Genomic DNA, 26,652 nt, shown 5'->3' with positions numbered 1-26,652 from the left:
AGACAAAACCCCTCACCAAAGGCTCCTGAGCCAACGAAACAGTCACGGAATCAACAGAGGGAGCTGCTCTTATGGTTAAAGAACAGGAGACAGAGGGCGGGAATAAATGGCAATTTCTCCTGATGGAGAGCGGTCAGCAGCAGAGTCCTGCAGGATTCTGGACTGGGGTGTGTGCTTTCCAACCTATTCCTGAATGATCTGGAATTAGGAGTGAGCAGAGAAGTGGCCATGTTTGCTGCTGACACCAAACTATTCAGGGGGGTTAAAAACAAAACAGAGAGCCAGTGTGGTGTAGTGGTTAAGAGCATGGGACTGGGACGTAGACAACCTGGGTTCTAGTCCCCGCTCAGCCATGGAGCCAACTGGGTGACTTTGGGCCAGTCACAGACTCTCAGCCCAACCTACCTCACAGGGTTGTTGTTGTGGGGATAAGATGGAGGAGGAGAATGATGTATGCTGCCTTGAGCCTTTTGTAGGGAAAAGGCAGGCTATAAATCGAAAAATAAATAAATTAAATAAATTAAATAAATTCTGAGGAAGTCCAAAGGGACCTCTCCAAGCCAGGAGAATGGCCACCAGAATGGCAAATGCCATTCAAGGTAAGCAAGCGTAAAGGATGCGTGTTGGGGGCTGAGGGGATCTGAGCTAGCAGGGGCTGAGCAAGAAAGGGATCTTGGGGCTGTGGAGAACACTGGATGCTCTCCACAGGAGCTGGATGAAAATATCAGCAAACTTCATGCCAGGCGTAACTAGGAGCAGGTTAGAAAATAGAACTGCCAAGATGGTGCTCATCTTTAGGGTGACCACGCTTGGAATACTGAGCTCAGTTCTGGTTGCCTGACCTGAAAAAAGACATTGTGGAACTGGAAAAAGGACAGAGAAGGGTCACAAAAATGATCAGGGCTGCAGCAGCTCTCCTAGGAGGAGCCTGCAACCATGAGGACTGTTTGGCTTAGAAAAAGGTGAGTGAAAGAGAGGGATTTTATTCCCTCTCCCGTAACACTCGAATTTGGTTGAAGACTTAGAACAGATAACATGAAGGGCTAGACTGGACAGGGACTGGACAGATTCATGGGAGAGGAGGCTCTCCATGGCTACTAGCCTTGCTGGCCATGTGCTCCCTCCTTCACCAGACGGGGCCTGCCTGCACACACAGGTTGCTGTGCAGCTTGGGCAGGAGGAGGTCTTGCACCCATCCCTCTGGAGGCGTCCTGTGAGCAGCTGGGAGGCTACCTTGTGAAGAGAGTGCCAGACTAGATGGACCTCTGGTCAGATCCAGCAGGCCTGTTCTGGTTTTGATCTCTCCTGTTTATTGTTGTGATTATTTTAAACCGGGCCCTACCACAAAGGCTTTTCACCGGCCAAGGAGGTGTGTGCATGGGTGTGGACACACACAAACTGAGAGCAGGATGCGAAAGACTCTCACCAAGTGCTCCCTTGACTGTGGCTGCTTTGACCAAAGGTGCTGTAAGAACCATCTGAGTGCTTATACTTCAGCTGCGTCTGGTAACCTGAAAGGGAAAGGAAATTATTTGCCTGGTGTGACTACGCCCTCCTTATTCCACCAACTTTCTCATGTGCACAAGCTGCCTTGCTTTGGAAGCCACTGCCCTGGGTAGGGCTGCAATGAAGCTCCACAGAATCTATCCCTGGTTCAGTCTGTGGACTTCTTCACCTGCCTCAGCCCTTCTTAGAAAACGAGCCGAGCGGAGGTCCAAAGCACTCACAGAGGCCCGCCTGCACCACCAGCAACCTTCCTTCAGGCCACGTGCAGCTCAAGGAAAGGTTGCAAACTCTGTACATGGAAGACACCATCTGCATGGCAGTCGTGTGAGGCGACCGTTCGGCACACTTGCCAGGAAGTTCACGGCCCTAGGAAAGCAGGCTAGAGTCTGAGAACCCAAGCCCAGGGAATCCGATGGATTCCCACCACCAAAACAGATTCCTCACACTACCCTGGTCCTATGATCCCAGTTTCCCAAGGCTGAGTCATGCTCCTGAGGGGAGAACACCCAGGTTGCCTCGCACATGTGAAACCATGTGTTTGAAAGACTCAGCTGTGGCTCCCTGGAGCAGAGAACCGTTGTGCCACCAGACAAACACACGTGCCCAGAAAGCCAAAGGACAAAGCCAGCCTGAACATGCCACCCGCCCCCCCCCCCCGTTTAAACCTCCACAAATCAATCTGCTAGTTAATTGAGCAAGCCCATTCAAGCCAGAAAGCAGAAGGACACCAGCCACTTCTCCTCCCAACCAAGGACAAGGTCATGAGTAGACCCTGTGAGTTTCCTCACCTTCCACTAAGTATCCAATGATCTTGGAATTGAGGTCTTCTGTCAGCTGCCCAGTCTTGTTCAGATACTTTAGAATAAGTAAGTCGGGCGCGAGGCGGGCCATGTTTTGTTCCCCACAGCCATAGGGCAACTGGACAAGGTGCTGGAGGTTGTGAATGGCTCCGCCCAGGATATCACCTGAGATGGGGAAAGTGGAGGACAGGAGACCGTGAGAAAAATACGGCCCATCAGGAAAGCCATGTGCAGAATGACAGTCAGTGAAGGAATAAGAGAGAGAATAATAAGAAAGAGATAGTGTGTGTGTGTGTGTATAGGAGAGGGGAAAGGGGTGGGGAGAGAGAGAGAGGACCCAGGTTTCCCCTTTATTCTTTTGAAACAACAGTCTATTTGCATAGGAGCACTTTCTTTCCAAATTACAGCTAGCAAACTATAGTCACCAGAAGCGTCTCTGTGCCTGAACAGAGTGATTTGTTGAATTGCTACTTCTGTGTTTCCTGCCTTTTCAGTAGTCCTGGCCTCCACCCCTCTGGGGGTGCCCCTCTGAAACAGGGCTGGGCTCCTAGATCTAGGCAGGCCCTCTAGTTGGCTAGCCCTTCTCTCCCCGTGCCATGTCATGGGCTCAGGGACTGGACCGGGCCCCTCTCCCATGTCCCTTCCCAGCACTTCCAGGCACTGTTGGTTCCCAAGCCCTGCCGTAACACCTGGAGACAGTGGCCTTGAGATAAATTCACCCTCCTCCATCATCTTTACTTCTCTGCTCCTCATTTACATGGAATAATCAATTCAAGTTGTGGCAACCCAGATCCAGGCTGGACATCAGGAAGAGCTTCCTCACTGCCAGAGCAATAGGACAGAGGAACCAGCTGCCTGGAGAGGTGGTGGGCTTTCCCACACTGGGGACATTCAGAAAGAAACTGGGCAGCCATCTGGGTGGGATGGTGTAACTGGGTGTCCTGCAACAGGAGGGGGTTGGCCTTCATGGCCCCTTCCAACTCTTCTGTTCTAGGATTCGGTGATTTCCCTGCCCTCATAACCCTCCTCCGAAGAATTGGTGGCAGCCTGGCCCTGAAAAACATGCCAAGAGTAAGTGCCTCTTTCGTTCCTAACTCTGTGTGTGTGTGTGTGTGTGTGTGTGTGTGTGTGTGTGTCCCCACCATCTGGGTCCTGTGTTGAATGCACCCCACAAAGTTGGCCAGGCTTCACAAAGCTGCACACGCCACAGCACGGGTGCGATCCTATCCATGTTCAGGCAGAAAAAGTCCCACAACCCCAAATGCTCCCCTGCAGGACGTTTCCCTTCCCGAATACGCATGGGATCACACACTAAATGCGCCTGCTTTCAGGTGCCCCAGGTGTCCAGGCGGTTGTTGCCACAAGAGCCTCAGCCCAGCTCCCCTTGGGGAGCAGGAGATGGAATGTCATCTCCCAATGTTGCAATGGGTGGAGGATCCCATGAGGAGCCCCCAGGACTCCGGGGGAGTCCAAATTAGCCAGCTGAGCCAGCTGAGAGATGGGATCGCTTACTGGAAATGAGGAAAGGAGAAGTCGGGATAACCCAAGAGCATATCTGCCTGTCCGTCGGGGCCACCATGAAGCCAAGGCACCCAAAACTTGGTGTGCACAAAGAGGTCCCTAGGAAGGTGCACTCCCGGGTGATTTTGCTTTGAAAAGGCATTAAAGGTAAAGGTTTCCCCTTGACGTTCAGTCCAGTCATGCCCGACTCTAGGGGGCGGTGCTCATCTCCATTTCCTAGCCAAGGGAGCCAGCGTTTGTCCGCAGGTGGTCTCCGTGGTCATGTGGCCGGCATGACTAAACACCGAACTGCACGGAGCGCTGTTACCTGCCCACCAAAGTGGTACTTTTTTATCTACTTGCATTTGCATGCTTCCGAACTGCAAGGTAGGCAGGTGCTGGGACGGAGCAACGGGAACTCACCCCATTGTGCAGATTCGAACCGGCGACCTTTCGATCTACCAGCCCAACAGCACAGCGATTTAAACCACTGCGCCACCTGCAGTCCCTCCAAAAGGCATTAAATGACTGTAATTAAAGTCAGTGCTTCCATGTGGGAAGGTGCAAATTGGTGACTTGCAAGAGCCGGGGTCTGAACCCGATGGCCTTCTTGGCCCCTTCCAACCCCACTATTGTATGATTCTATGATTTTTTGTGGCCGAAGCCTGCAGTAATACTATCAGCCACTAGGGGCAGGCTTTGCAGTCCATCCAGTTGGAGGCCAGGAGAGATCAGGAGGCTGAGGAACCTAATCTGGGAAGACGTGGACCGTGGTCAGGGTCGTGCCCAGCAGTTCCAGTGGGCCTAACTTTGCCCCAACAGGGCGGACACGATGCTTCCAACTCTGAAAGAAGCCACAGTCCGCTTGTCTGCTTTGCTGCATCAGACTAAAGGCTATTCCAACCCATGCAGAGCCAGGTCGAATCAGTAGCAGAAAATAAATTTGCAAGCGGAGGATGGCTGAGCGAGAAGAAAGGAAAGCAGAGACGGGCTAGAATGGAGAACAGGATGTCTACACAGGAGCATCAGCAGCTCCAAGCACAAGTCCCTGGACTTACCCAACACACAGTGGACAGCTCTGGCTGAGCCTTTCACAACATTTCTGGGTAGCTTCAATGAAATGGTGCTTGACTGAGTGTTCCCTGAAAGCCAAGAAGAGAGTTTTGATCATACCATGCGTCCACCAGTGCCAGTGCTGTCTCTCCGTACTCCCCATCCAGTGTTTATTCCTTCCAAACAGTGGCAGCTTCAGGGAACCAATTCCCCTCTGGCCTGGAGTGTTCCCACCCACTCAGTCCTACACAGGGACCTGGAGGTTCTCGGAAATCTTTGGATGATTCAGGCATCCATGGGACACAGGAGAAGACTCCCTGCCCTGCCCCGTCTCGACCAGTCTTGGCCAGCTAGTTGATGTGCTTCAGAGTTGAGGAGAAGGAAACTGAGGTTCTGTCATGATACTTTGCGTCCCAGGGGCACCTTGCCCTGAGGGTGCAAGAACGACCTCGGAGACGCAGCCACGTGGTTCTTTCTGCAGGGACAGGAAGGGCACTCCATGGGAAGCTCACCATGAGGTCATCATGACTTTCTGACCTCATAGCTGGGTCTCCAGAAATCCTGTGACCATCTGGATGCTGTATAGAAGGTCATACAATTGCACCGCAAGTAGCTCACACTGAATGGCTTACATAATACAATGAAAAAGTTGAAATTTTACACAACAAAGGCACCCAAAAGAAACAGAGCCATGTCCTGGTCCATTCTGGGTTTAAGTAACCCCATAAAAACAAACGTGTTTTCAAGAAGTGTTTGACGCTTGCCCGTTTCTGCCACGCAAAGCACATGTGGGGACATATAACGCTACCGGGAAGGCCTGCTTCTGTGTTATGATGTGGCAACATCCTATTGGTCAGGGAACAACCAATAAGGGTTCCTCTGAAGGTCTCAGAAATTTACTGGATCTATAGAAGGTCAATTAAAGTCCATCTTTCTCCTTCCCTGAGAGAAGGTTACCCTCAGAAAAATCCTGTAACATCAAGGATCCAGGAAAACTGTTCTCCAGGGAGAACCTATTTATATGGGCATTTTTAAGATAATCGATTCACTATCAGTTGAAGGATTCTAAGTTTTTAAGCAAGGCTGCTATGCACTTATTTGAGGTCTTGAAGAACCCGGCAACCCTGCCCCTTATCCCTGGTCTGTCAAAACCCAAGAACACACTGGGAGCAGAGGGAGGGGAAAAAAATCATTGATTTTTCTTGAACATGAGGGGTTGAGGAGCAAGTGGCATATTTGGAAACCAAGGAGAGCCACTGGGAGCTTTCGGGAGTGCGATTCTGCTGCAAAGCCAGCCATGGGGACTGCAGCAATTCCACTGCAGCAGTGCAGATCGCAATTTTTATTTTTTTTTTAAATCGGATGGGTCACACCTAGATTCTCAGTAGACACAGTAAGCACTGTGGCTCAACTGACATGCGTCTTACCTATTAGTCATTAGCTTAAGGTACAATCCTATGCAAGTTTAGGTCAAAACAAAGGCCTACAAGTCCCACCCAGCACATCTGCATAGGCTTGGATTTTTGGTGAAGTTGGTGAAAGTAAATGGCCTTCTTCTGCAAAAAGGAGGGTCCCCTGAGAAGCACTTACCATCTGCACAAATCAAGGAATTGATGGCCACATCCTTCTTGATACCTTCAGGCTATGTGAGGAAAGAAGAGAAGGGAAAATGGAGCAAGGAGAGAATGAGAGTTAGAAGCTCTTAGGGGAATTAACATCTAAGCTGAGAAGGGGGAGAGATAAAATCGGAATAGAAATAATAAAAACCTGGAGAACAGGAGGATATGGAGAACAGGAGGAGAAAATACCAATGACCCCATGGCAAAAACATGCCTTGTTTACAAGTCTCCATATTGAGGGATCTGGCATGCACAAAGCCATTTCCTGGTCTCCTGTGGAGAGAAAATTCCTCCCAGGCGACCAAGGGAGAGGGGATGAGTTTCCACCCTTTGGTGTGATTCATTTTTGCTGCAATGCGATTTGCAAAGCACAGATGCTCCTGCTTAGCAGCCCACATACCTCCACTAAGAGGGGTTTGATGACCGTGTCCTTTCTGCCATGGGTGGGAGTCACCACAACCTCATTCCCACAGCGTTGATCCCAGTGCAAGGCCTCTGCGCTTACAGTGATGTTCACTTTGCCTAGAACAAAAACCAGCCATCCTTTCAAAGGACTTCGTGAACTACTAACTTTCCTGCATTGCTAGCCTGTCCGAAATGTCCTCTCCACTTTGTAATCCCCTTGAACACTAGCGAGCAAAGGAAGCCCCACTTTGGTGAGAGAGCTGGTGGGTGGCCAGAAATGCCTCTGAGGGCCACACGTGGCCCCCGGACCACACACCTGCACCCTGGGCACAGAGACACACTTCAGGATACGTCCAGCAGGAGGCGGCGGGGGGGGGCACAGCAGCAAAGTGGCAGAGGAACAGCATGGGCTGGATTGCCCTCAGTGCTTTTGCTGGCACAATCTCCCCTCTGCATCCCAAGCTAGATCTCAGACACTCACGTGGTGGGCCCAGTTCACACTGGCTGCCAGTGAAGGAGCAGGGCTCAGAGGTCATAAATTACCCTGCCTTGCAGTCACGGCACTTCCCCAGCCGCGATGCATGCGTGGAGGGGCTCCTTTCATCGTTCGTCGGGGGAGCACAGCTGCAGTCTCAGAGTCCCAATCCCCAGAGGGCCACATGCCATATTCTCACATAATTCCAGTCCTCTATCAGCTCCATTGGCTTCCCACTGAAGTCCAGGCTCAATTCAAGGTTCTGGTTATTACCTATAAAGTTCCTAAATGGCTTGGGACCAGGATACCTAAAGGAACGCCTCCTCCCATATTTGCCCTCCCGCCCCCTGAGATCGGCAGCAGAGGCCCTCCTCCGGGAATCCTCTTTGAAAGAGGTCAGGAGACAGAGCACTCGGAGGAGGGCCTTCTCTGTGGTGGCGCCCTGGCTATGGAATGCGCTCCCTAGAGAGGTCTGCGTGGCACCATCATTATATGCTTTTCAGCGCCAGGTCAAGACCTTTTTATTTGGCCAATATTTTAACGCCAATTAATTTTAATTGCATATTTATTCATGTAATTTATTTTAACCATGTCACTTTATACTCAGTCATGGTGTAGACAATTTATTTTGTTTAGGATTTATAATATAATGTAAGCCATCCAGAGACAACAGTAATGGACGGCCTATAAATTTCCTAAATAAATAAATGCACTTTATTTGGCTAGTAATCTTTCCACCCTGCCTTTTTTTTCCTTGCAAGGGACCCAGCCAAGCTTACACGGAGCGTCTCTCCATTTTACTCACAAGAACAATGCTGTGAGACACGGACTGACCCAAAGTCCCCAGTGTGCCTCAGGACCAAGTGTGTGTGCTTGTCGCTTTGTGTTAAGGTTATGAGCCCATATCTGACTTGGGGTGACCCATGAATGAAGTGCCTCGGAAGTGTCCCGCCCCTCACAGCCCCATTCAGCTCTCCCAAGTCCAAGGCTTGGCTGTCGTGCCTGATGCCCCGACAGAGGCAGCACCTCGTGAGGAGGATTATGCTTAAGACCCTGTGGCCAAATATCCCTTCCACAACCTGGCTGGGGAATGACTGAACAGATAGTCATACCCCATCCTGACCCTTAACCCATTGAGCAAACAGCCCAGCCAGTATCAGACCAACGGGCCCCGAGGGCAAAGACACTACAGCCCTGCTCTTGGAGAGCCTGGGCAGACGGCCCCCCTTCCTCCTGACTTGAACCTCCTGAGCATGACACAGGAGACACAGGAGGTGGAGCAGATTTATCCCGCGAGCAACCCTTAGAGTTCTTTACACAGGTTGGAACAAAAGGAAACTTTGTCCCGCCTCAGGGGGGAAAGGTGGGGCCAAGAAAGCTAATCCCTAAGAGAAGTCACTAAGGAATTAGCAACTGCCTTGTAAAGACCATTGCAGTAGAGCTTATCTGCAGCGTTGTAAATCTTGTAGATAAGTAGTAATAAAAGACTTTAGTTTTATTGCTTGTTTACACTGTGAGTCGTAACTCACAACAGCGGCTTCCTTGTGGATTCCATCCGAATCCGTCTCCTGCCTGGTCTTCCCTTTTACATTCTGCCTTCGACTTTCTCTAGCATGACTGTCTTCTCCAGTGAGTCTCGCCTCCTCATGATGTGCCCAAAGCATGATGGCCCCAATTTCGGCATTTTTGCTTCTAAGAAAAGCTCCAGCTTGATTTGATCCAGGACCCACTTGTCCGTCTTCCCAACAATCCGGACAGTGCTGGGTCTTTATGAATCTTATCCAACCTCCCCACCCTGCCCAGGTATTTTAGTCTTGTTTTTTCCCCTCTTCAATGTGGGGCTTGGGTTTTGTTTTGCAACCCACCCTAAACAATTCAAGGGACCTGAGACAGGCTAAAGGGCGCATCTTTGACTTCAGACCACCCCTGTCTCCCTCCCTGGTCTTCTTCTTGAAGCACAGTGGGTCAGCCCGGGCCTTTTCAGAGTCAGAGATGGGAGATGGGAGCCAGATGCGAATGAGCGCAGTCGCTTACCCAGAGCCTTGGGGGTGACTTTGAAGGTGACGGTTTTCTGTTTGTTGGCACACAGGCAAAAAGAGTCTTCCTGTTCCAAGGGGACGGCATCGAAGTGCTCAGAGGGAGCCAGGGTCACACGGATCTGTGCAGAAACAAAACAGCTGCTCAGTCACTCTGAAGGGGAAGGAAAGGAGGGGGAGGCAGTACTCTGCCTGGGTTCTGGAGGGGCTGTCGGGCCCAGAGGGAGTCTGTCCCCTCGGCCCCATGGCCGCAGTTGTGCTTCTCCTCATCCTCGTTTGCATCATCCGGTGCTTGCTTTTGTGGCCGGCATCTCGGAGCAAAGAGCATCCCCTGCTCTTCCCACTTCCATGGTCGGGACCAGAGTGAGAGGTGGGTGAACCAAATTGTTAGAAGGGACTCCGGGGGCCACGTGTTGGTAGGCCCTGCTGGGGTGTGGGACTTGGACATCTGCCAACCATGCCTACCCTGGGAGTAGGTTGTCAGGTCCTGCAAGAAGTGGGTCCAACTACTTCCGTTGGGAAAAATCAAGCCAGCAACGTTTATTAAGAATACATCCGAATTTGATGTGTGGGAGGCAGAACTCCTGGGACTGTGCTGAGCACAATTAGACAAAGCTTGTATAATTTACTTCATCCTCCGACAACTTTCTCATGGGCCCCTTCCCTTCTTGAGGCTGGGAATTTTCCTCCCTCTGTTCATACCTTATCTAAGGGTGACCCTTTCAACATGTAGCTCAAAGGCTCATCCATGGCCCAATTACATAGAAACATAGAGCAAGTCAGAAGGGTCCTCCTGGGTCATCTAGTCTGACCCCCAGCTCCAGTCGGCTCCACTCATGACATGCCCACCATGTGCATTTCTAGCCTGCTTCCCTGTCCTTTGCTAATCTAGGAGAAGTGTCTACTGCAGCAGCATAAACATAATTTGTTTTTCTTGCTAACCCTGTATTGGTCAGAGCAAAGGAGACATGGTCTTCTCCAACAAGGTCAAGCCCCCACTCTGAGCACAATGAGAAGGGTTGTTGAGGAGGACGGATCCTGGGCCCACAGGGTTCTCAGGGGCAGATGGCAACCAGGGCGACTTCTTTTATATTGTTATTTATTTTATATTGTTGGTTTTATATTGTTATATTGTTATATTGTATTTTATTGTATTTTATTCTATGCTGTGAGCCGCCCCGAGGCTTCGGCAAGGGGCGGCATAGAAATGTTTAAATAAATAAATAAATAAACCCTCCCCCCATATTGGCATGAATACACAAAAATCGAGGGCAGAATAAGCTGGCAGGTTTTTAAAAAGGGCCGCTAGATTCTTAGTTCATCTCTGCACAGGCTGGCTATGCCTGTAGAAAGGAGCAGGGGGGACACAGTCACTCAGACGGCCTGAATGCCAACAAAAAATCTACACTGAAAGAAACAGAAATCTCCAGTCAGTAGACATAATACTGCAAATCACAAAAGGTGATGCAATTTATCTAAATCTGCCTATCTTTTTATACTGCATTTTTTTTAATGGAAGGTCTTTTTCTGGATTTGCTCTGAAGAAATGAGGCACAGAAGAGGATGTCATATAAAGACCATCTTATTTAGCATCCCAGCCTCTTCATGGTGTCTCAGACTTCACATAGTACTTCCCACACACTTTCAAAGCCACAAGGACTAGGAACTTAAACTTTGTGGCTGACGGGTTAAAAATGGGTGTGGAGAAACAAGCAATAAACTAAGATTCTCAGGAAGCTGAATTTTGCACCTGCTGTACTGTTCTGCACTTTTTCCAAAGGAAAAACAGGCAACCCCCCCCACACACACACCACCCCAGCCCCTAACCTCAGGAACCCACACAAATTGGGACGGCCCTTGCCCTGAAAAGCAACTGAGAAATGCTTGCTTTCAAGAAGAGAAAGGAGTTAAAGAGGTTGGTGCCAGGCTTTGAATCCTGGGCCACTAAAGAGCCCTTAACTCAACAGCCCAAGTGCTAGGAAATGGAGAGACAGAGTAGGTAGATTTTACCGACTGGGAGCGATGCTCACCCTCATGCAATCTTTCCGGTAATTGTAGATGGGGATTTTCATATCAAATGTCTCATCCCTCACCACAGAGTAAGGTATGATGGGATCAAGGAAGAACGGCTGGAAAACGGTGAGGTAAGCAGACGAGGCCAGGCCAATGCCCGAACTGGTCGACATACAGAAAGCATCAGTCTTCCATTTCGTGATGGTGTCCGGAGCCGTCACGGGGATATCAAGATGTCCTGCAACACCATCTGAAGGTATAGACACAGGGCGCTGTCCTTTGGTGGTGGCAGCCCCCTTTTGTTCTGGATCCCTGCAAGACGCAGAGGAAGAAAGGGTGAGAGGCAACCCTCCACAGTCTTCCTATTTCCCGCTACATCATCATCATCGTGAAACCAGATCAAAACCCTTTTATTCTCCCATTATTTTAACCTCTGATTAGGGGTGTGTTTAAATACTGGTTTTTATTGAAAATGATTGCTTGCTCTGGTTCAATATGTTATTCTTTTATTCTTTGTTATGCTAATTCATTTTCTTCTGTTCTTCTGTTTTTGTATGGATTTTATGGATAATTGTTATGTTGTTTAATGTTTATAACCGTTTGCAAGTTGTTCCTAGAGCGATGTGCTGAGAGAACAGTACAGTGGTACCTCGGCTCACAAATGCCTCAGTTCATGACCAAATCAGGTTGCAAAGAGAAATTTCAGATCAATTTTGCCTCAGGTCACAAACTCCGCATCATGCATCGCAGTCGTGCTCGGGGGGGGGGGGGCGGGGGGGAGATGGCCATGATCTTTGTTGTTCTTTGCTACTTTGTTGTTCTTTGTCACTTTGTTTCAAATTTTTGTGATTAAAAAATGGTTACAGAATGCATTAACCTTATTTACATTGAACCGTATAGGGAAATCTGACTTGGCTCACGACCGATTTGGGTCACGACCAGTCGTGGAACGGATTAAGTTTGTGAGCCAAGGTACCACTGTATACAAAAAATTTTAATAGATAAACCTCCCACCCATGTTCCCCAGCAATGGGTGTGCACAGGCATGGTGGGTGACTTTGGGCCAGTCAGACTCTCAGCTTAGCCTACCTTACATGGGTGTTATGAGGGTAAACTTGAGGGGAGGAGGCCTTTAGAAGCCACCTTGGATTCCTAGCAAGAGGAAGAAAGGAGAGCTATGCACGTAATAATGGAATGGCCATGAGGACTAGTAGCCAAAGAGGGCCTCCTCCAGGAATTTGTCCACTCCCCTTTTAAAACCACCACTTACGCTATTTCAAACAAATGCCACAGCCATGTCTCTGGGAATTCGCTCCTGACAGTTTCCTGCGGCCCACTCTCAGGAGGAGGAGGAGGAGGAGCTGCACTGGATCGGTGGAAGGTGCCTGCGGTCCCTAGGGCACCAATGTTTTCTCTGTAGCCAACTACGTAACCAAGGAGGGAACGTGCGATTAATTTCTACCAAGATGCACCCCACACCACTGCTCAGAGCAGCAGGCCCAGCTTCACCTCCCTCGGGGGCTTGCCGCAAGGGCAGGGAACCTTGGCCTGTGGTCCCAATCTAGGTTGGGAACCCCCCATGGGCCCTGCCCTTCCCCGAAGCCCTGCCCCTGGGAGGAGAGAGCGCCCCCAGTGATCTCCAGTCCCGAGAATGGACTGGCCCCCTGTGGGCTTCTCCCCCCGCCCCTCCCCAGCTGGGCTGCCAGCAGCACGTGGAAGCACCTGACTTGCGAGGAGCTGACAGGACTGGCCTGGACAAACGCCTGTGAGCCCCTGCCTCTTTCTCGTGGAGGTCCCTCACTCTCTCTTCACGGAGAATGGAAAAGTGGGGAGGATGGTTGTGGGAAGGGGAGGGGTCTGGTGTGGAAGAGACTGCACAGGGATGCCTTCCCACAGGCTTTTTCCAGCCCCCCCGGCCAACACCAACTCCCCACTCCAGCCCATGGAACGGCTGGCTCACGCCTGCTTCTCATCCCTGGGTGGCTGAAGTGCTCACATCACCGTCTTCGTGGCACCTCTGGGGTTCGCACAGCAATTTGCCACTCCAGAGAACAGGCCTCAAGCACTGTCCTCAAGGCTCAGCCCTGTTCCTACTTCCCATCATCCCCACTGTTCCCCACCCGCCCCGTCCCTAAAACACACGATCACCATGGCTGGCTTCAATGGCGGGATTCCTGGGAGCCTGCCAAGGGCTGACACCCCAACAGGGGGCCGCCAGCAGGTGCCCCCTGGAATTGCATTCCCTCTTCACTGCTGTCACCTGGTTGCCCACCAGCCACACGCTCTGGCCCAGACAACCATGGTAGAGAGAAGGGGGAAGAGGAGGTGCCCTGCCTGCTTGCTCACTGGCTGTCTGCCTGTCAGGCAGATGAGGATCCCCAGTGAGGGAGAGGAGGAAGAGGAGCCAGAGCCTTCCATATTATAGAAGGAGCCAGTGCGGTGTCATGGTCAGGATATTGGACTGGGAACCTGGAAGAACCAGGTTTCAGTCCCTGCTCAGCCATGAAGCTACTTGGGGGACTTTCGGCCTATCACTCCCCCTCAGCCTAAGCTACCTCACGTGACAGTTCTTTTGAGGGTGAAATGGAGCAATGCAAGCCACCTTGGGATCCTCACAAGAGGGGAAAAAGGCGGATGATAAATGCAAGAAGGTGGCGATGCAATAAAGTCATAAGAAAAATCCATTCTGAGTTTTCCTTGAGGCAAAATCTTGGTGACCGTTCATACAAACGGCGCAAAGGCGGGCAGAGGGAGCACTGGAGGTGGCTCAGAAACTCCTCCCACCAGGAGCATGATGGTAATTATTTTAACTGATGGCCCCTCTTAAAGCTATTTACTCAGAGGAAGATCAGTACCACTGCAAGTCCATAATAGAAAGCCGGGGTGAGGGGTGGGGTACAGAAAGTTTGCTGTGCTTTTTCAGAGCATTCAAGGCCAAAAACAGGTTTCCACCATCATCCGACCACTTCCAGTTCTCACCATAATCCATGGCTGCTGGCATAGGCATGGGAACTGGACAAATATTAGGCTTGTGTATTTTAGTGCTGGTAAAAACTTTCACGCCGAATTCCTGTAAAATATGCAAATGAGTCAGTGGGAGAGTCTTAGAAGCAGAAAACCAATGTGGAGGTCAGCAGGGTGGATGTGGGGAGGCAACTTTGGCGGTACTTTGGGATGCTAAGTCTTGCAGAATCCTTGAACAGTAGAGTTGGGAGAGGCCAAGAAGGCCATCAGGTCCAGGACTCCAGGTTCAAGCATCCCTGACAGGTGGCCATCCAGCTGCCTCTTCAATGTCTCCAGTGAGGGAGAGCCCACCACCTTCCCAGGTCCTGGGTCCCACTGTCATACAGCTCTAAGAGCCAGGAAATTCTTCCTGATGTTCCTCCAGGACCTGGCTTCCTGTCACCCGGGCCTGTTATTTCGTGTCCTGCACTCTGGGACGATCAAGAAGAGATCCTGCCCGTCCTCTTTGTGACAACTTCTCAGGACCCTGCAGAGTGCTGTCCTTGGGTTTGGGGGAGATGTGGGGAGATTTTGGCCCCAATGCCTTTGTTCCTGCCCCTTTCTGCTTGCAGCCCCACCCACTGTAACCCTTTGGGATCCATGGACACACCTGGGAATTTGAGACACTACCGTGTGACACACCCATAAACGCCTTATCTGCATATTCTTAGGCTGTGGTTACATCTACAGAATTTAGGCTGCATTTTACTCAACAAAAACACATTTACTCAACTCCACAATGTCCCTGTAATACGAGATGGGCTTTCTCTGTGGTGGTGCCCAACCTATGGAATTCACTCCCCAAAGAGGTCCACCTGGCACCGTCGTTACTGGTTTTTCGGCGCCAGGTAAAGACCTTTTTATTTAAACATCATTTTAATGGTTAAAATATATGATCTGGTCAGGGCAACTTTCTTCTTCCTTCTCTTTTCTCCTCCTATATTCTTTATTTACTTATTTTATACTGATAATTTTAATTTGATATTATTATGTTCGTAACTCAGTGTATTTTTTGTATTTTTGTATTTAATGGTAATTTATTATGTTCTATTGTATTTCAATGTATTTTATTGTGTTGTAAGCCGCCCCGAGGCTTCAGCAAGGGGTGGCATAGAAATGTTATAATAATAATAATAATAATAATAATAATAATAATAATAATAATAATAATTTGGCAGATTGTTGGAGGTACAATGCAGCCAAGGCTTCTTTTAAACATGTTTTGGCAATGTCCAGGAATTAATTACCTTTGGGGAGTAGGTTATTATACAGATAAACTTTGTATTGGAACAGGCTTCCATATCTGCTGCTGCGCAGGCTCTTTTAAATTATTCACCTGCTTCACGAGAATTAACTAGTGGAAGTGTGGATGAAAAGGGATCCTCTACACTCTTTTGACAGCTAGAAGACTGATATTACAAAATTGGAAGGATAAACACCCAGAATGTAATGGATTGACAATCTTACAGTGCTCTCAATACAGGAACAGCTGGCCTAATGATATCAACTTCAAACGGATACTTGTTTGGATGTCTGATCTGCATTCCTTGAACTGTATATTATTAGATGTTGTATGCATTTCACTCCAATCCATCTAACTATACTAAACACACACATATATATGCGTGCTGCTTCCTGCTTCCATATTTGCCCTCCTGCCCCTTGAGAACAGCAGCAGAGGCCCTTCTCCGGGAATCCTCCGTGAGAGATACTAGGAGGGTGAGTACCCGGAGGAGGGCTTTCTCTGCGGTGGCGCCCCACCTATGGAATGCGCTCCCCAGAGAGGTCCACCTGGTGCCATCGTTATTTGTTTTTCGGCACCAAGCCAAGACCTTATTATTTAAACAATATTTTAACAATGTTTAATATTATCTACAGGTTTTAATTTCCAGTCAGAATGAATCGGGGGTTTTAATTTGTGTAATTTATATTTTTTGTATTTGTATTGGGCATTATGTTGTCTATTTATGTTTATTTATGTAAGCCGTCCCGAGGTGTTAAGCGATGGGACGGCATATAAAAACTCCAAATAAATAAATAATAAACAGATAGATAGATAGATAGATAGATAGATAGATATAAAAATTCAATCAGGACACCTACATGAACACTACATTAGGGCCCTCTGTCCAAGAGTATAGGGGGCTTGACAGCCCTTCTTGGGATCAAATGGGCTGCCATGAACTGCAGTTCCATGTCCCCAAAGAGGTTTTCACTAATCAGTTTTGTTATCTGCATTGTTTTAACCAAATGCAGTTACCCCTGATACTGGGGACCTCCATGGACGCAGGATCCCTACAATGTTCGACTTCCCAATACATCCACACACACCAACACACAATGGGGCGCCAACATGCATTCTGCTCATGACAAATGCTGGGACCCTTTGGTGCTCACCTTGAGGATCTCATAGGTGTCGCCCACATTATACCCAAAAGACACAGCTTGGTAGCGGATGCCATCTACAATAATCGTCCTTGCAGGTATACAAGGATTAACATCTGTTTCCTCCAGAGAGTAGCCATCATGATAATAGCCTCTGAGGGATGTCACAGGGAGCAAATTGAATATCTGTAAACAACAAAGTCAGCAATTCAGGATAGTCTAAAATGCTCCCATTTTGTGGCCAATGCGCCCAAACCTTGTCAGCTCTCATGGTGACGCAGGCCCCATGAATTCGCCTGGAAGGACTTGTAAAATCCATTCCAGATGCTGTTACAAGACTTTGGTAGACCAGAAAAGATCAGACCATTCAGACTGTGAAGAGGGAAGCACCTAATGAGAGAACAGAAACCCCCTGGTCAGCTTTTCTGAGGCCCTCTTGAGCTGGATTTCCCAGTTTTGAGTGGTTTGTTTCACCCAGAAGTTTTCACATTGCCTCAGACTGAGATCACGGTATTGCCAGAACAGGTAGGATACTCGAGAGCAGTGCTTTTTTTGTCATAGAACACACCGGAACAGAGTTCTGGCACCTTTTTTTGACAGATTTTCCAAGTTTTAAAAGTAACTTTTGAAAATTTGATGTTTGGTCCATGTGGATTTGAAACGCCCTGTCAAGCGTAGGAGGTTGGTGGCAAAATCATTAAAACGGTGCATGCGGGCTACTTGTGTGTCGAATCTGAGGCATGCGTACTTTGTCCGCACTGGTTGTGATGGTGCTGCTTGGCTTGTGGTGCTGCTCGGCTTGTGATTGGTCGTGTGGTCGCGCGCTGAGTGCTTACTGCAGGCGGTGACCGTTATGTTTCGTTACACAACTGATGTGTATGGGTGTGTGTACAGTGACTGACTACATGCAAAAGGTAAATAATTTCATGAGTTCCGGCACATTTTTCTTACAAAAAAAGCACTGCTCAAGAAAGGAACATTCCTCCCCTCAGAACAGTTACCTCTTTCCTCCTTGGAATTTTCCCTCAAAAATTTTCTCCTCAGAATGGATGTAAGTATATCTTTTAGAGGAAAACTAACCAAGAAGAGTAAAAAGCAGAAGTTAGGACAAGAAGTTTTGTTATAGAGAAAAGGGATATGAGGTAAGTGAAAGAAACTCGCTTGACATCATCTGCTCTGGAGCTGGGCGGCAAAATATCTGGCTGGGGTTACTCCTCTTTGGAGGGAATACCCTCACCGACTTATCTACCAGAGCATGAGAAAGGTTCCACCCCTCTAAGGCTGTCCTCCATTCCTTGCACAGAACTCTGCAAAATGTTTGTTCTGTTCAGGGTCAGCTGTTTGGGCAAGACACCCCAAAAGGCTGCCCATCAGCTCCATCCACCTTCTTGCCACCAGATGTCACCAGCTGCTCTGGTTCCATCTCCTCTTTCTCACCATGGCTTGACCAGCAGAGAACCAGAGGGCAGGAAGACCATGGCACCTGCTGTTCCTCTGCCTCGCCATCACCATTGCCTGGGCCAGAATGAGAGGCAGTGCTGAAGACGAACAACTCCAGGAGGCTCTTGTCAGGGGACCCTTCCGGGGTTTGGGCCCTGGCCAGGGCCTGCCCTTGATGTTTTGCCATCTCCTCACCTAAAGAATTCAGCACATCACTAGAGTAATTCTTAGCTTGCGAGGGATCATGTTGGGAAGAAGTCTTTCTCTATTGGGAGATTCCACTGTGTGTGTGTGTAAGAGAGAGAGCGATTTGGAGGACTTCCCCGGGAAAGAACAGTGGGAACCTGCTCTGAAAACATCATGAAGAACCTCAACTCACAGACTGAGGTGAGAGCTCAGCTTCGGGCTTCAGGAGAAAGACACTCTCATCGATCGCTTTGATGGCACAGAGGGAGGGTTTGGCAGCTGAAAGACGGAGGGTTGTCTTGCTACCAGGAACAACTTCACGATCCTGGAACTTCAGTTTCACCTGTAAAAAGGAAGGAGTGTTGACAAGTTCATTCCCCAGCAGAACTTCATCCAAGAGTCCTTCTAGAGATCCATTTGCTAAGTTTGGGTTCCCCTCTGCAGCTGCCCACCAGCCAAGAAAGAATTCACTGATTAAAGCAGCAAAGTTGCCTGAAAGACGGATTGCAGAGTTTAATCTGAGCATCGTTCAGAAGGGAAGTGCATGGAATCCGTTTTGGGTGGAAAATTGTGTTGTAAGCCACCCCGAGGCTTCGGCAAGGGGCGGCATAGAAATATTTTAATAATAATAATAATAATAATAATAATAATAATAATAAAAAATCTGTCCCCTCTTTCACATCCTGCAGCCACTCCTGATGGGGAAGGTTGCTGGTTATGCACCTCGGCTCCACGAGCATTCGCAACTTCCTCTTGGCTCGGCTTGCTGTGCAAGAGCAGGCTGAGCATGAGAGGAAACCCACAGATTCTGGAGGGACAGATTCCAAAAGAGTTCATCCTACCCCATCATTTATGCAGCGAAACAGCAACACCCATGCCCAAGAGAACTTTTCCACCGCAACCAGCAACCTTCTTCCGTATCACATGCAGCAGCACAAGCAAAGTCGGCTGTGCATGGCTCAGAAGAGGAAAGTTACTTGGGTCTCAGTTCCTGGGCAGCACCACGTAAATGCTGGGTTCAGTCAACCTGGAATTCAGAATTAGGCCGTCCAGAATTCAAGTCCCAGAATCTGGACTCGAGCTCATAAATTCAATGGATTCCTAGACACGAGAGGGATTCTTCACACATTCTTACTGAAGTGTGACCCCTGAACCCTTTTCTGAGAGGATCAGAATCAAAGGAGGACTCTAAAACACTGTGTACAAGTTGTTAAACCTTCAGTTTCTTCAGCCCTTCAATCCACTGGAATTCTGCTCTCATCCTTCCCATCATGGATGGGAAATCTGGGACCAAGATGCAAAAGGTGGAATCATCCACATGCAGGAATGACCACCCTGGACAGGCCCACCTGGAGTTCCTTTGTCAAATTTTCAGCACCAGGCAAATACATTTTCCCAGGCCTTTTAAACTGCCGCTTGCTTTATTTTTAATATGTGTATTGCTGCTTCTTGAAATGCCTTCTCTGTTTTCAGCTGCTCAGTTATTTATTTCTTACAAATGCAGAATCTTTTCTTCTGAGTTTCAGGTGACATTGAATGTGCTTTATGTTGGGTTTTCATGCTTGGTTATATTGTTTCATCCTGAAAACTTCAGTGATAGGGCAGCCTGTAGACTGAAAAAGCATCCTTGCTGTCTTCTCTGGCCACTAGGGAAGTTGGCTAGGGCTGATGGGAGCTGTACTCCAACCAAAACTGGAAGACCAAACATTCCCCATTCCGGCTTATCCTTTGGCTCTAATCCCATCCATTCCCAAACACACAATCCTCATATCCTGAGATCGGCAGGAGAAGCCCTCCTCCGGGAACCCTCTGTGAAAGACATTAGGAGACAGAGTACCCAGAGGAGAGCCTTCTCTGAGCTGGCGCCCCAACTATGGAATGTGCTCCCTAGAGAGGTCCACTGGCACCGTCATTATATGTTTTTCGGAGCCAGGTCAAGGACTTTTCATTCGATCAATATTTTAATATGTATTAATTGGAGTTTATTGTTTGTATTTTACTGGATTTTCAGCCAGCATGGAATAATTAGTTTAGTTAATTTATTTTATTCTGATTAATGTTGTAAGCCGTCCAGAGACGGAAGTAATGGATGGCATACGGATTTTATAAATAAATAAAATATCCGAACCCATCACATCTGCCTTGTCCCCAATGCTCAAATTCACCAGCTTCACCCCAGCCAGGGTTTTCAAAATCCAGGCCAAGATGACCGCTAGGGTCGTGATGATCACGCAGAAACCAGCTTGCTTCTCTTTGTCAGCCCGTTCTTGTGCTCGGCCCTGGCTTAGGAAGCGAGCTGATCCAAGAAGAAGTCGATGCCGGCAGCAATTCTCTTATGTAACCCAGCAACCCTCCTCCAGAGTACGTGTAGTGTATCCCAAGTCTGCACACAGAAGAGGGACGCCATGTGGAGCTAATTCCTGGCAGAGGCCCACGCCAATGCAAGGCCCACTCAGCACCAACTAAGGGCTGCAAGAAAGCAGGCCGGAACCCAGGCAGCTGGCTCTTTACACATCCCATGTAACTCTACCTCCCTCTTTCAGCAACGGTCCTGAGCATGCCCAGACCTCCTTACCTGGTTCTCAAAGCAGTTATCAACGGTGAAATCCACCGAGTGAGCCACAAGTTCTCCACTGGGAAGAATAGTGTATACAAGCACACGGACCATGGGAGCCATATTGAAGCTCACGTTCAACTCCAAAGTAAACTTTCCTTGTAGTCTGTGGCCTAGATAAAGACATTCACCCGAGTTCATCTGAGTTCTAGATAAAGACATTCGCTCAGAAAGAGAGGCAGGTGGGAAAGATGGTTGGGATTCCACCCCAGGGTGCTGTTTGGGGTTGAGCTTCAGCTGCAGATGGCAGTTGCTGCTGTTCTGATCTCCATTTCCACACCACCCCTTTGCCAAAGTTAAATCAATTCTTAAAGGCTTCAGCATAAAGTGCTGTCTTAACATGGAGCCGAAAAGAGGCAAAGCTTGGTGCCAGCTGGGCTGCAGTGAGGAGGCCGCTCCATAACGGGGACCACCCCAAGGAAAGCCCTCCCCATTGTTGCCACCTTCCAAGTTGACAACAAAAATAGCCAAGGAGGAATCAGGTTAGCTGTGCCACTTTCTCCGAATACCGCGGTCTCTCCTTCTAATCCAGGGTTCTTCCAAGACACGTCTTTGGCCTGAGGCAATGCATAAGCCAGCACTAAAGGCTGGCCCACCCTGTAAAGTGAGAGGAATCTCCTGCTTCTGGTGGCATTTCCAGAAGGGCAGTGGATCGTGTATACCCCCTAGTGCCAGCAGGGTCCTGGTCCTTGCCATTGCCCCGTGCTTCACTTTGAGGACCTCTCGGCATACAAAAGACGGCCTCTGGAAAACCACACCACCCACTGGGGGCAAGGTCTGTACCAGGGAAGCATCTGGCACAGTCACTGCCCCATACGTCACTTAAGGCCTTCTCAGAGCCAGGCAGGAGGCCGAGGGTTTCTCTGAGAAGGCAACTGACTTCATCAGAGGGGCAGCTGGTACAGCTCTCCAGAGAGCCCACTGGGCCCAAATGCCTGGCCTTGAGGGGTCCTTCCCCAGAGGAGGGCATCTGTGCTAAGGTGGCCCTGGAAATTTTATTGATTTATTGATTTATTTATTTATTTTCCGATTTATATCCTGCCTTTCTCCTACAAAGGGCTCAAGGCAGCTTACATCATTCTCCTCCTCCATCTTATCCCCACAACAACAACCCTGTGAGGTAGGTTGGGCTGAGAGTCTGTGACTGGCCCAAAGTCACCCAGTTGGCTCCATGGCCGAGTGGGGATTCGAACCCGGATCTCCTGAGTCCCGGTCCCACGCTCTTATCCACGACGCCACACTGGCTCTCAGCACAGACAGGTCCGGGATGTGGATGGGGAGTGCCTACAGCTGGAACTCCCATCAGCTGCATTGCCAGACAGAGACTAGAACCAGGATCTCCTGAATCCCGGCCCTGTACTTTGACCACTGCATCACACCGGTTCTCTCTGTGTACTGAGAGTGTGACAACCTCTGGAGGGTCACATGTCCCCCATCCCCGGCCTAGTGGTATGGCAGGCCCTGTTCTTGCCTTCCATCTCCCAATAGATGGCACTGTTGGCTTAGAAAGAAAAATAATGTGGGTGAGGACATGGAAGAAGTGCCTTGGATTCGGCATGGTGTGGAGACAGTGGCGAGGAGGCATTTCATGGGGTTTCACAGGGCTCTGTAGTGTCCACAGTGCTGTTCAATATCTACATGGAACCGCTGGGAGGGGCCATTCGGAGGCTTGGGCTGAGGAGTCAGCAATATGCTGATGACACTCAGCTCTACCTCTCCTTCTCCTCTAATCTAGGCAAGGCTGTTGCCGTCCTGAGCCAGTGCCTGAGCTCGATAATGGACTGGATGAGGGTCAGTAAACTGAGACTTAATCCTGGGAAGACGGAGGTACTATTGGCAGGGGGGGACCTCTGATAGGTTACGAGGGCATTACCCTGTCCTGGACGGAGCCACACCCCCCCTAAAGGACAGGGTCCGCAGTCTGGGGGAGCTCCTGGATCCTGGTCTTTCCCTGGATTATCAGGTGGACTCAGTGTCTAGGAATGCCTTTTTCCAGCTGTGGCGGATTTTCCAGCTCCGCCCCTACCTAGACAGTGGGAACCTGAAGATAGTTGCCCATGCTCTGATAACTTCCAAAATAGAGTTTTGTAATGTGCTCTATGTGGGGCTGCCCTTGAAGACAGTCCGGCAATTGTAATTGGTGCAGAATCGGGCAGCTCAGCTGGTAACTGGTACTGCCAGACTGGCCCATAGAACACCAGTGCTGAAAGAATTTCACTGGCTACTAGTTGTGGTCCAGGCCCAATTCAATGTGCTGGTATTGACATATAAAGCCCTAAAGGCTTGGGGCCCGGCTATCTAAAGGACCGTCTGCACCCATATATACCTACCCATCCCACTTAGATCAGCTCAGGAAGCCCGTCTATGAGAATCACCCCTCACGGAGATGAGAGGTGTGGCAAAAAGGCGAAGGGCCTTTTCTGCTGCTGCTCCCCATCTCTGGCACTCCCTCCCTAGGGAAATTCACCTGGCGCCATCTCTATTTTCCTTTCAGCACCAGGCAAAGACATATCTTTTAGGATTTTTTTTAACATTTAGCCTGTTCGCTGTGTCCCTTTTTAATTGCTTTTATAGATGTTTAATTCATTATGTTTTAAACATATTAAACAGAGTAAAGCACATTAAAATTAATAGTTTAATAAGTTTTATGCACTTTAAGCTGCCTAGGAAGGCCTTGACTATTATAGGCAACCTATAAATACATGTAAATGGATAAATAAAGGTCTTTCCCATTTCTGGTTCATAATGCTAGAGCCCCAGGCCATGCCATGGAAGTCATCAGTGGAAGATTCAGGACTTCTTCCCACAGTACATAGACAGTCTGTGGAATTTCCTGCCACGGGAAGTGCTGATGGCCACCAATTTGGATGGCTTCAAAAAGGGACTGGAGAAGTTCCTGGAGGAGAAGGCTATCCATGGCTACTAGTCTGGATAGTGGCAACTGCTGGACATCATAGGGATGGTGTAGTTGCCCTGCATGTTTTTCCCATGGGCAACTGGTTGGCCACTGGTTGGCCAGAACGCTGAACTAGATGGCCCGTTGATCCAGTAGGACTCCTCATATGCTTTTATGTGCCAGCAGCACAAAAAAGGAAGATCTCTTCTTCATCTGTGTGCACGTGGAAAAGTGAGAGGGGAGGTGTTTGTAGACTGAGAGAGAACCATCTACCCACAGCATAAAGTGACTTCATTCATGCATCCACCCACAGAGGAGGGTTTTGAACACCCCAAGGCTGAATAACAACCTTCTACTCATGGAGAGACCCCAGTTTCAGCTGTCAGCATGCTAGTTGTGCAGAACGAATTGAGAGATTGGGAGTACGCAAGAAAATACTTACTTGCAGTGAGAGTCGCGAACTCATTGTGGATCTCCGCTTGCACAAGCAATCCCTTGACCATGTACTGCACAAAAGAAGAAAAGATCTTGTTAGCAGACACATCAGAAGCTAAAAATCCCATTCATGAATCTGCGATTAAAAGGCAAAGAGAATTTGTGATGGCCCAGGAAAACACAAATGCGCAGCTGGGCAACACCAATTAGGAACAGCCAAGCATGCTAAGAAAAGGAGTGGGTGTGCTTCCAAGTTCTCCAGGATATTTCATGGATTTGGTCTGTTGCAGAGGGTGAGAGATTTCTAGAAATCCTTCTCCCAACAGGGAATAAACTCCAGTTCTTGAAACCAGTTTGGAGTTTGAAAGTCAACGTATTTTACTGCAGGAGCATCAGCATCATTTCTATACTGCCCCTGGCCAAAGCTCTCTGGGACATTTCCAGCATGTAAGTCACCCATCCAGATTTCAACCAGGCGTGACCCTGCTAGATTCCAAGATTAAGCAGGATCAGACACTTCAGGCTATAAGGAACCTTGGTAGGAAGATGAGTATGAACTGTTCTGAAGCGCACACCCAATCCCATCTCAGTGACATTGTATGGCTTTCAAACAGGCATATCCAGTTTGCTGTTAAAATATTCAAAGGCGGTAATGTTAGAATACGCCAAACACAAACCAGGCCATTAATTCAAAGATAATAGGATGTAATGGTCTTATGGGAGGGAAGGGCAGGCATGTTCCTTAAATCACAAAGGATGTAGCTAGGAAAGACAGAAGACCCCTCTGCTCTTCCATGCTTGAACACTGTGCATTCGTTGCTGATAATGCTGATATATTATGGGAGATCGTAACAACAACCATCTTGCGAAAAGATAAACACATGTCACCACAATTAACACCAGAGGAGAGTTTCTCAGTCCTCAGCAGTAGTTTCGGAGGGAAAATCATCTCACCCACCCCTTGCAGGGCATCCTCATTCAGGGAGCCAAGGTTCAATTTGGATGCCAGGAAGCACTTCCTGACAGTCAGGACCCCGAGGGAAAGGAATGGGCTTCCACGGGGGGTGGTTGAGGCCCCATCGGTGAGGGTGTTCAAAGACAGGCTAGCCATGCACATGGGAGGCATGTCGTAAGCAGAGCCAGCTGGAACCAGGGGTCAAGACTAGATGGCCCGGGAGGCCTCTTCTGACTCGCTCTGTTTCTAAGTTTCTCTGTTCCATTCTCCTTCCTTTGTCCCCCTCTCCTTTGTAACCCTATCCCCATCTTCCTTTGTCCCACCCTTCGTTCCTTCCTCTCTGTCTCTCAATATCTCCAATCATTGGTTTCCCACCATTTCATGTTTTTATTTTTATTTTTCCCCTCACTGGAAAAATCTCAGGAGGGTCTCATGCCCCGGGCAGCACCAGTTTCATGTGCAGCTGGAGGGAATGCTTAGGCGAAAGCACAGCCCACCCCTCCCCAAATCACCTGAACCATTCATCCACCTGCAACTGATACACCAAGTTCACTGCACTCGGGCTTACCATAGAGACAAAGGCAATCTCTTTTCTGCCCAAAGAGCCACTTCCACTCAGGTCGTAAGTCACTTGCACTGACTGGGTTTGACCGCACCGCAATGTCCCAGGAACAGAATTCACTTGGAGGTAGCTTCCGCTCGGTGAGTAAAAGCGGGAAAGTGTGTAATAGCCCCACTGGTGATGGGGAGTGATCCAGCTGTTACTACACAGCTGCTCCGATTTGTAGATTGCCTGGTGGAAAAGAAGAAAACCACGAATGCCCCCAAATTCAGGCACTTCATGACACTGGCAGACGACAAGCGTGGCCTTCTAGAATAGCGCCCCAGTGTCCCAAGGGCACCTGCGGATGGGTCTGCATTTTCCGACAGAACCACGTTGCCCATGCGGGCTGCAAGCTCCCCCCGTCCCCCCCTCCCCCAGATACTCACTTGGAGAGTTACAGAATCATCCGTGAAATTTGTTGTGTCTATGGAAAACGGTGCGTGTCCTTCTGCGTCGGTGACGTAGGTGCCCTTGAATCCAGGTGCTTGAATCTCAACGGTTGCGTTGCTGATGGGCTGTTTGGAGCCATCTTGTAGGAGTATCTAGACATGCAAAAGCAACCCCCCACACCACCACGAGTTTTATCAATACAGGCATTTCCATAGGACGAGAGTGGAGGGCATCTTTTAGCCTGAAGGCCTCCAAAACTCTGTTTTGGAGATGCTCCTGCAGAGGCTTTGCCAGGATGGGCAGCTGCAAAAGAAGATGGGATGGAGCCAACATACCC

General features: G+C 49.1%; 1 protein-coding gene across 1 annotated transcript in view; it reads right to left on the bottom strand.

Annotated features, from left to right (window-relative positions):
- Positions 1 to 26,652, bottom strand: part of A2M (alpha-2-macroglobulin) — a 60,574-nt gene that overhangs the window by 13,489 nt on the left and 20,433 nt on the right. The window contains exons 11-26 of the mRNA XM_044422201.1: positions 26,312 to 26,467; positions 25,890 to 26,114; positions 24,374 to 24,437; positions 20,997 to 21,148; positions 18,615 to 18,764; positions 16,808 to 16,981; positions 14,263 to 14,477; positions 13,550 to 13,589; positions 12,678 to 12,865; positions 11,425 to 11,719; positions 9,393 to 9,516; positions 6,879 to 7,000; positions 6,450 to 6,501; positions 4,865 to 4,948; positions 2,295 to 2,471; positions 1,427 to 1,511 (exon numbers count right to left, since the gene is read on the bottom strand). Of these exons, the coding sequence (XP_044278136.1) occupies positions 1,427 to 1,511; positions 2,295 to 2,471; positions 4,865 to 4,948; positions 6,450 to 6,501; positions 6,879 to 7,000; positions 9,393 to 9,516; positions 11,425 to 11,719; positions 12,678 to 12,865; positions 13,550 to 13,589; positions 14,263 to 14,477; positions 16,808 to 16,981; positions 18,615 to 18,764; positions 20,997 to 21,148; positions 24,374 to 24,437; positions 25,890 to 26,114; positions 26,312 to 26,467 (2,303 nt within the window). The remainder of the gene's footprint in view (positions 1 to 1,426; positions 1,512 to 2,294; positions 2,472 to 4,864; positions 4,949 to 6,449; positions 6,502 to 6,878; positions 7,001 to 9,392; positions 9,517 to 11,424; positions 11,720 to 12,677; positions 12,866 to 13,549; positions 13,590 to 14,262; positions 14,478 to 16,807; positions 16,982 to 18,614; positions 18,765 to 20,996; positions 21,149 to 24,373; positions 24,438 to 25,889; positions 26,115 to 26,311; positions 26,468 to 26,652) is intronic.

The sequence above is a fragment of the Varanus komodoensis genome, unplaced genomic scaffold (genome assembly GCF_004798865.1).
Source record: "Varanus komodoensis strain SLA01 unplaced genomic scaffold, ASM479886v1 scaffold121, whole genome shotgun sequence".
NCBI classification, from domain to species: domain Eukaryota; kingdom Metazoa; phylum Chordata; class Lepidosauria; order Squamata; family Varanidae; genus Varanus; species Varanus komodoensis.
Note: the sequence above shows the minus strand (reverse complement) of the source record. Positions and strands in the feature narration are given on the sequence as shown.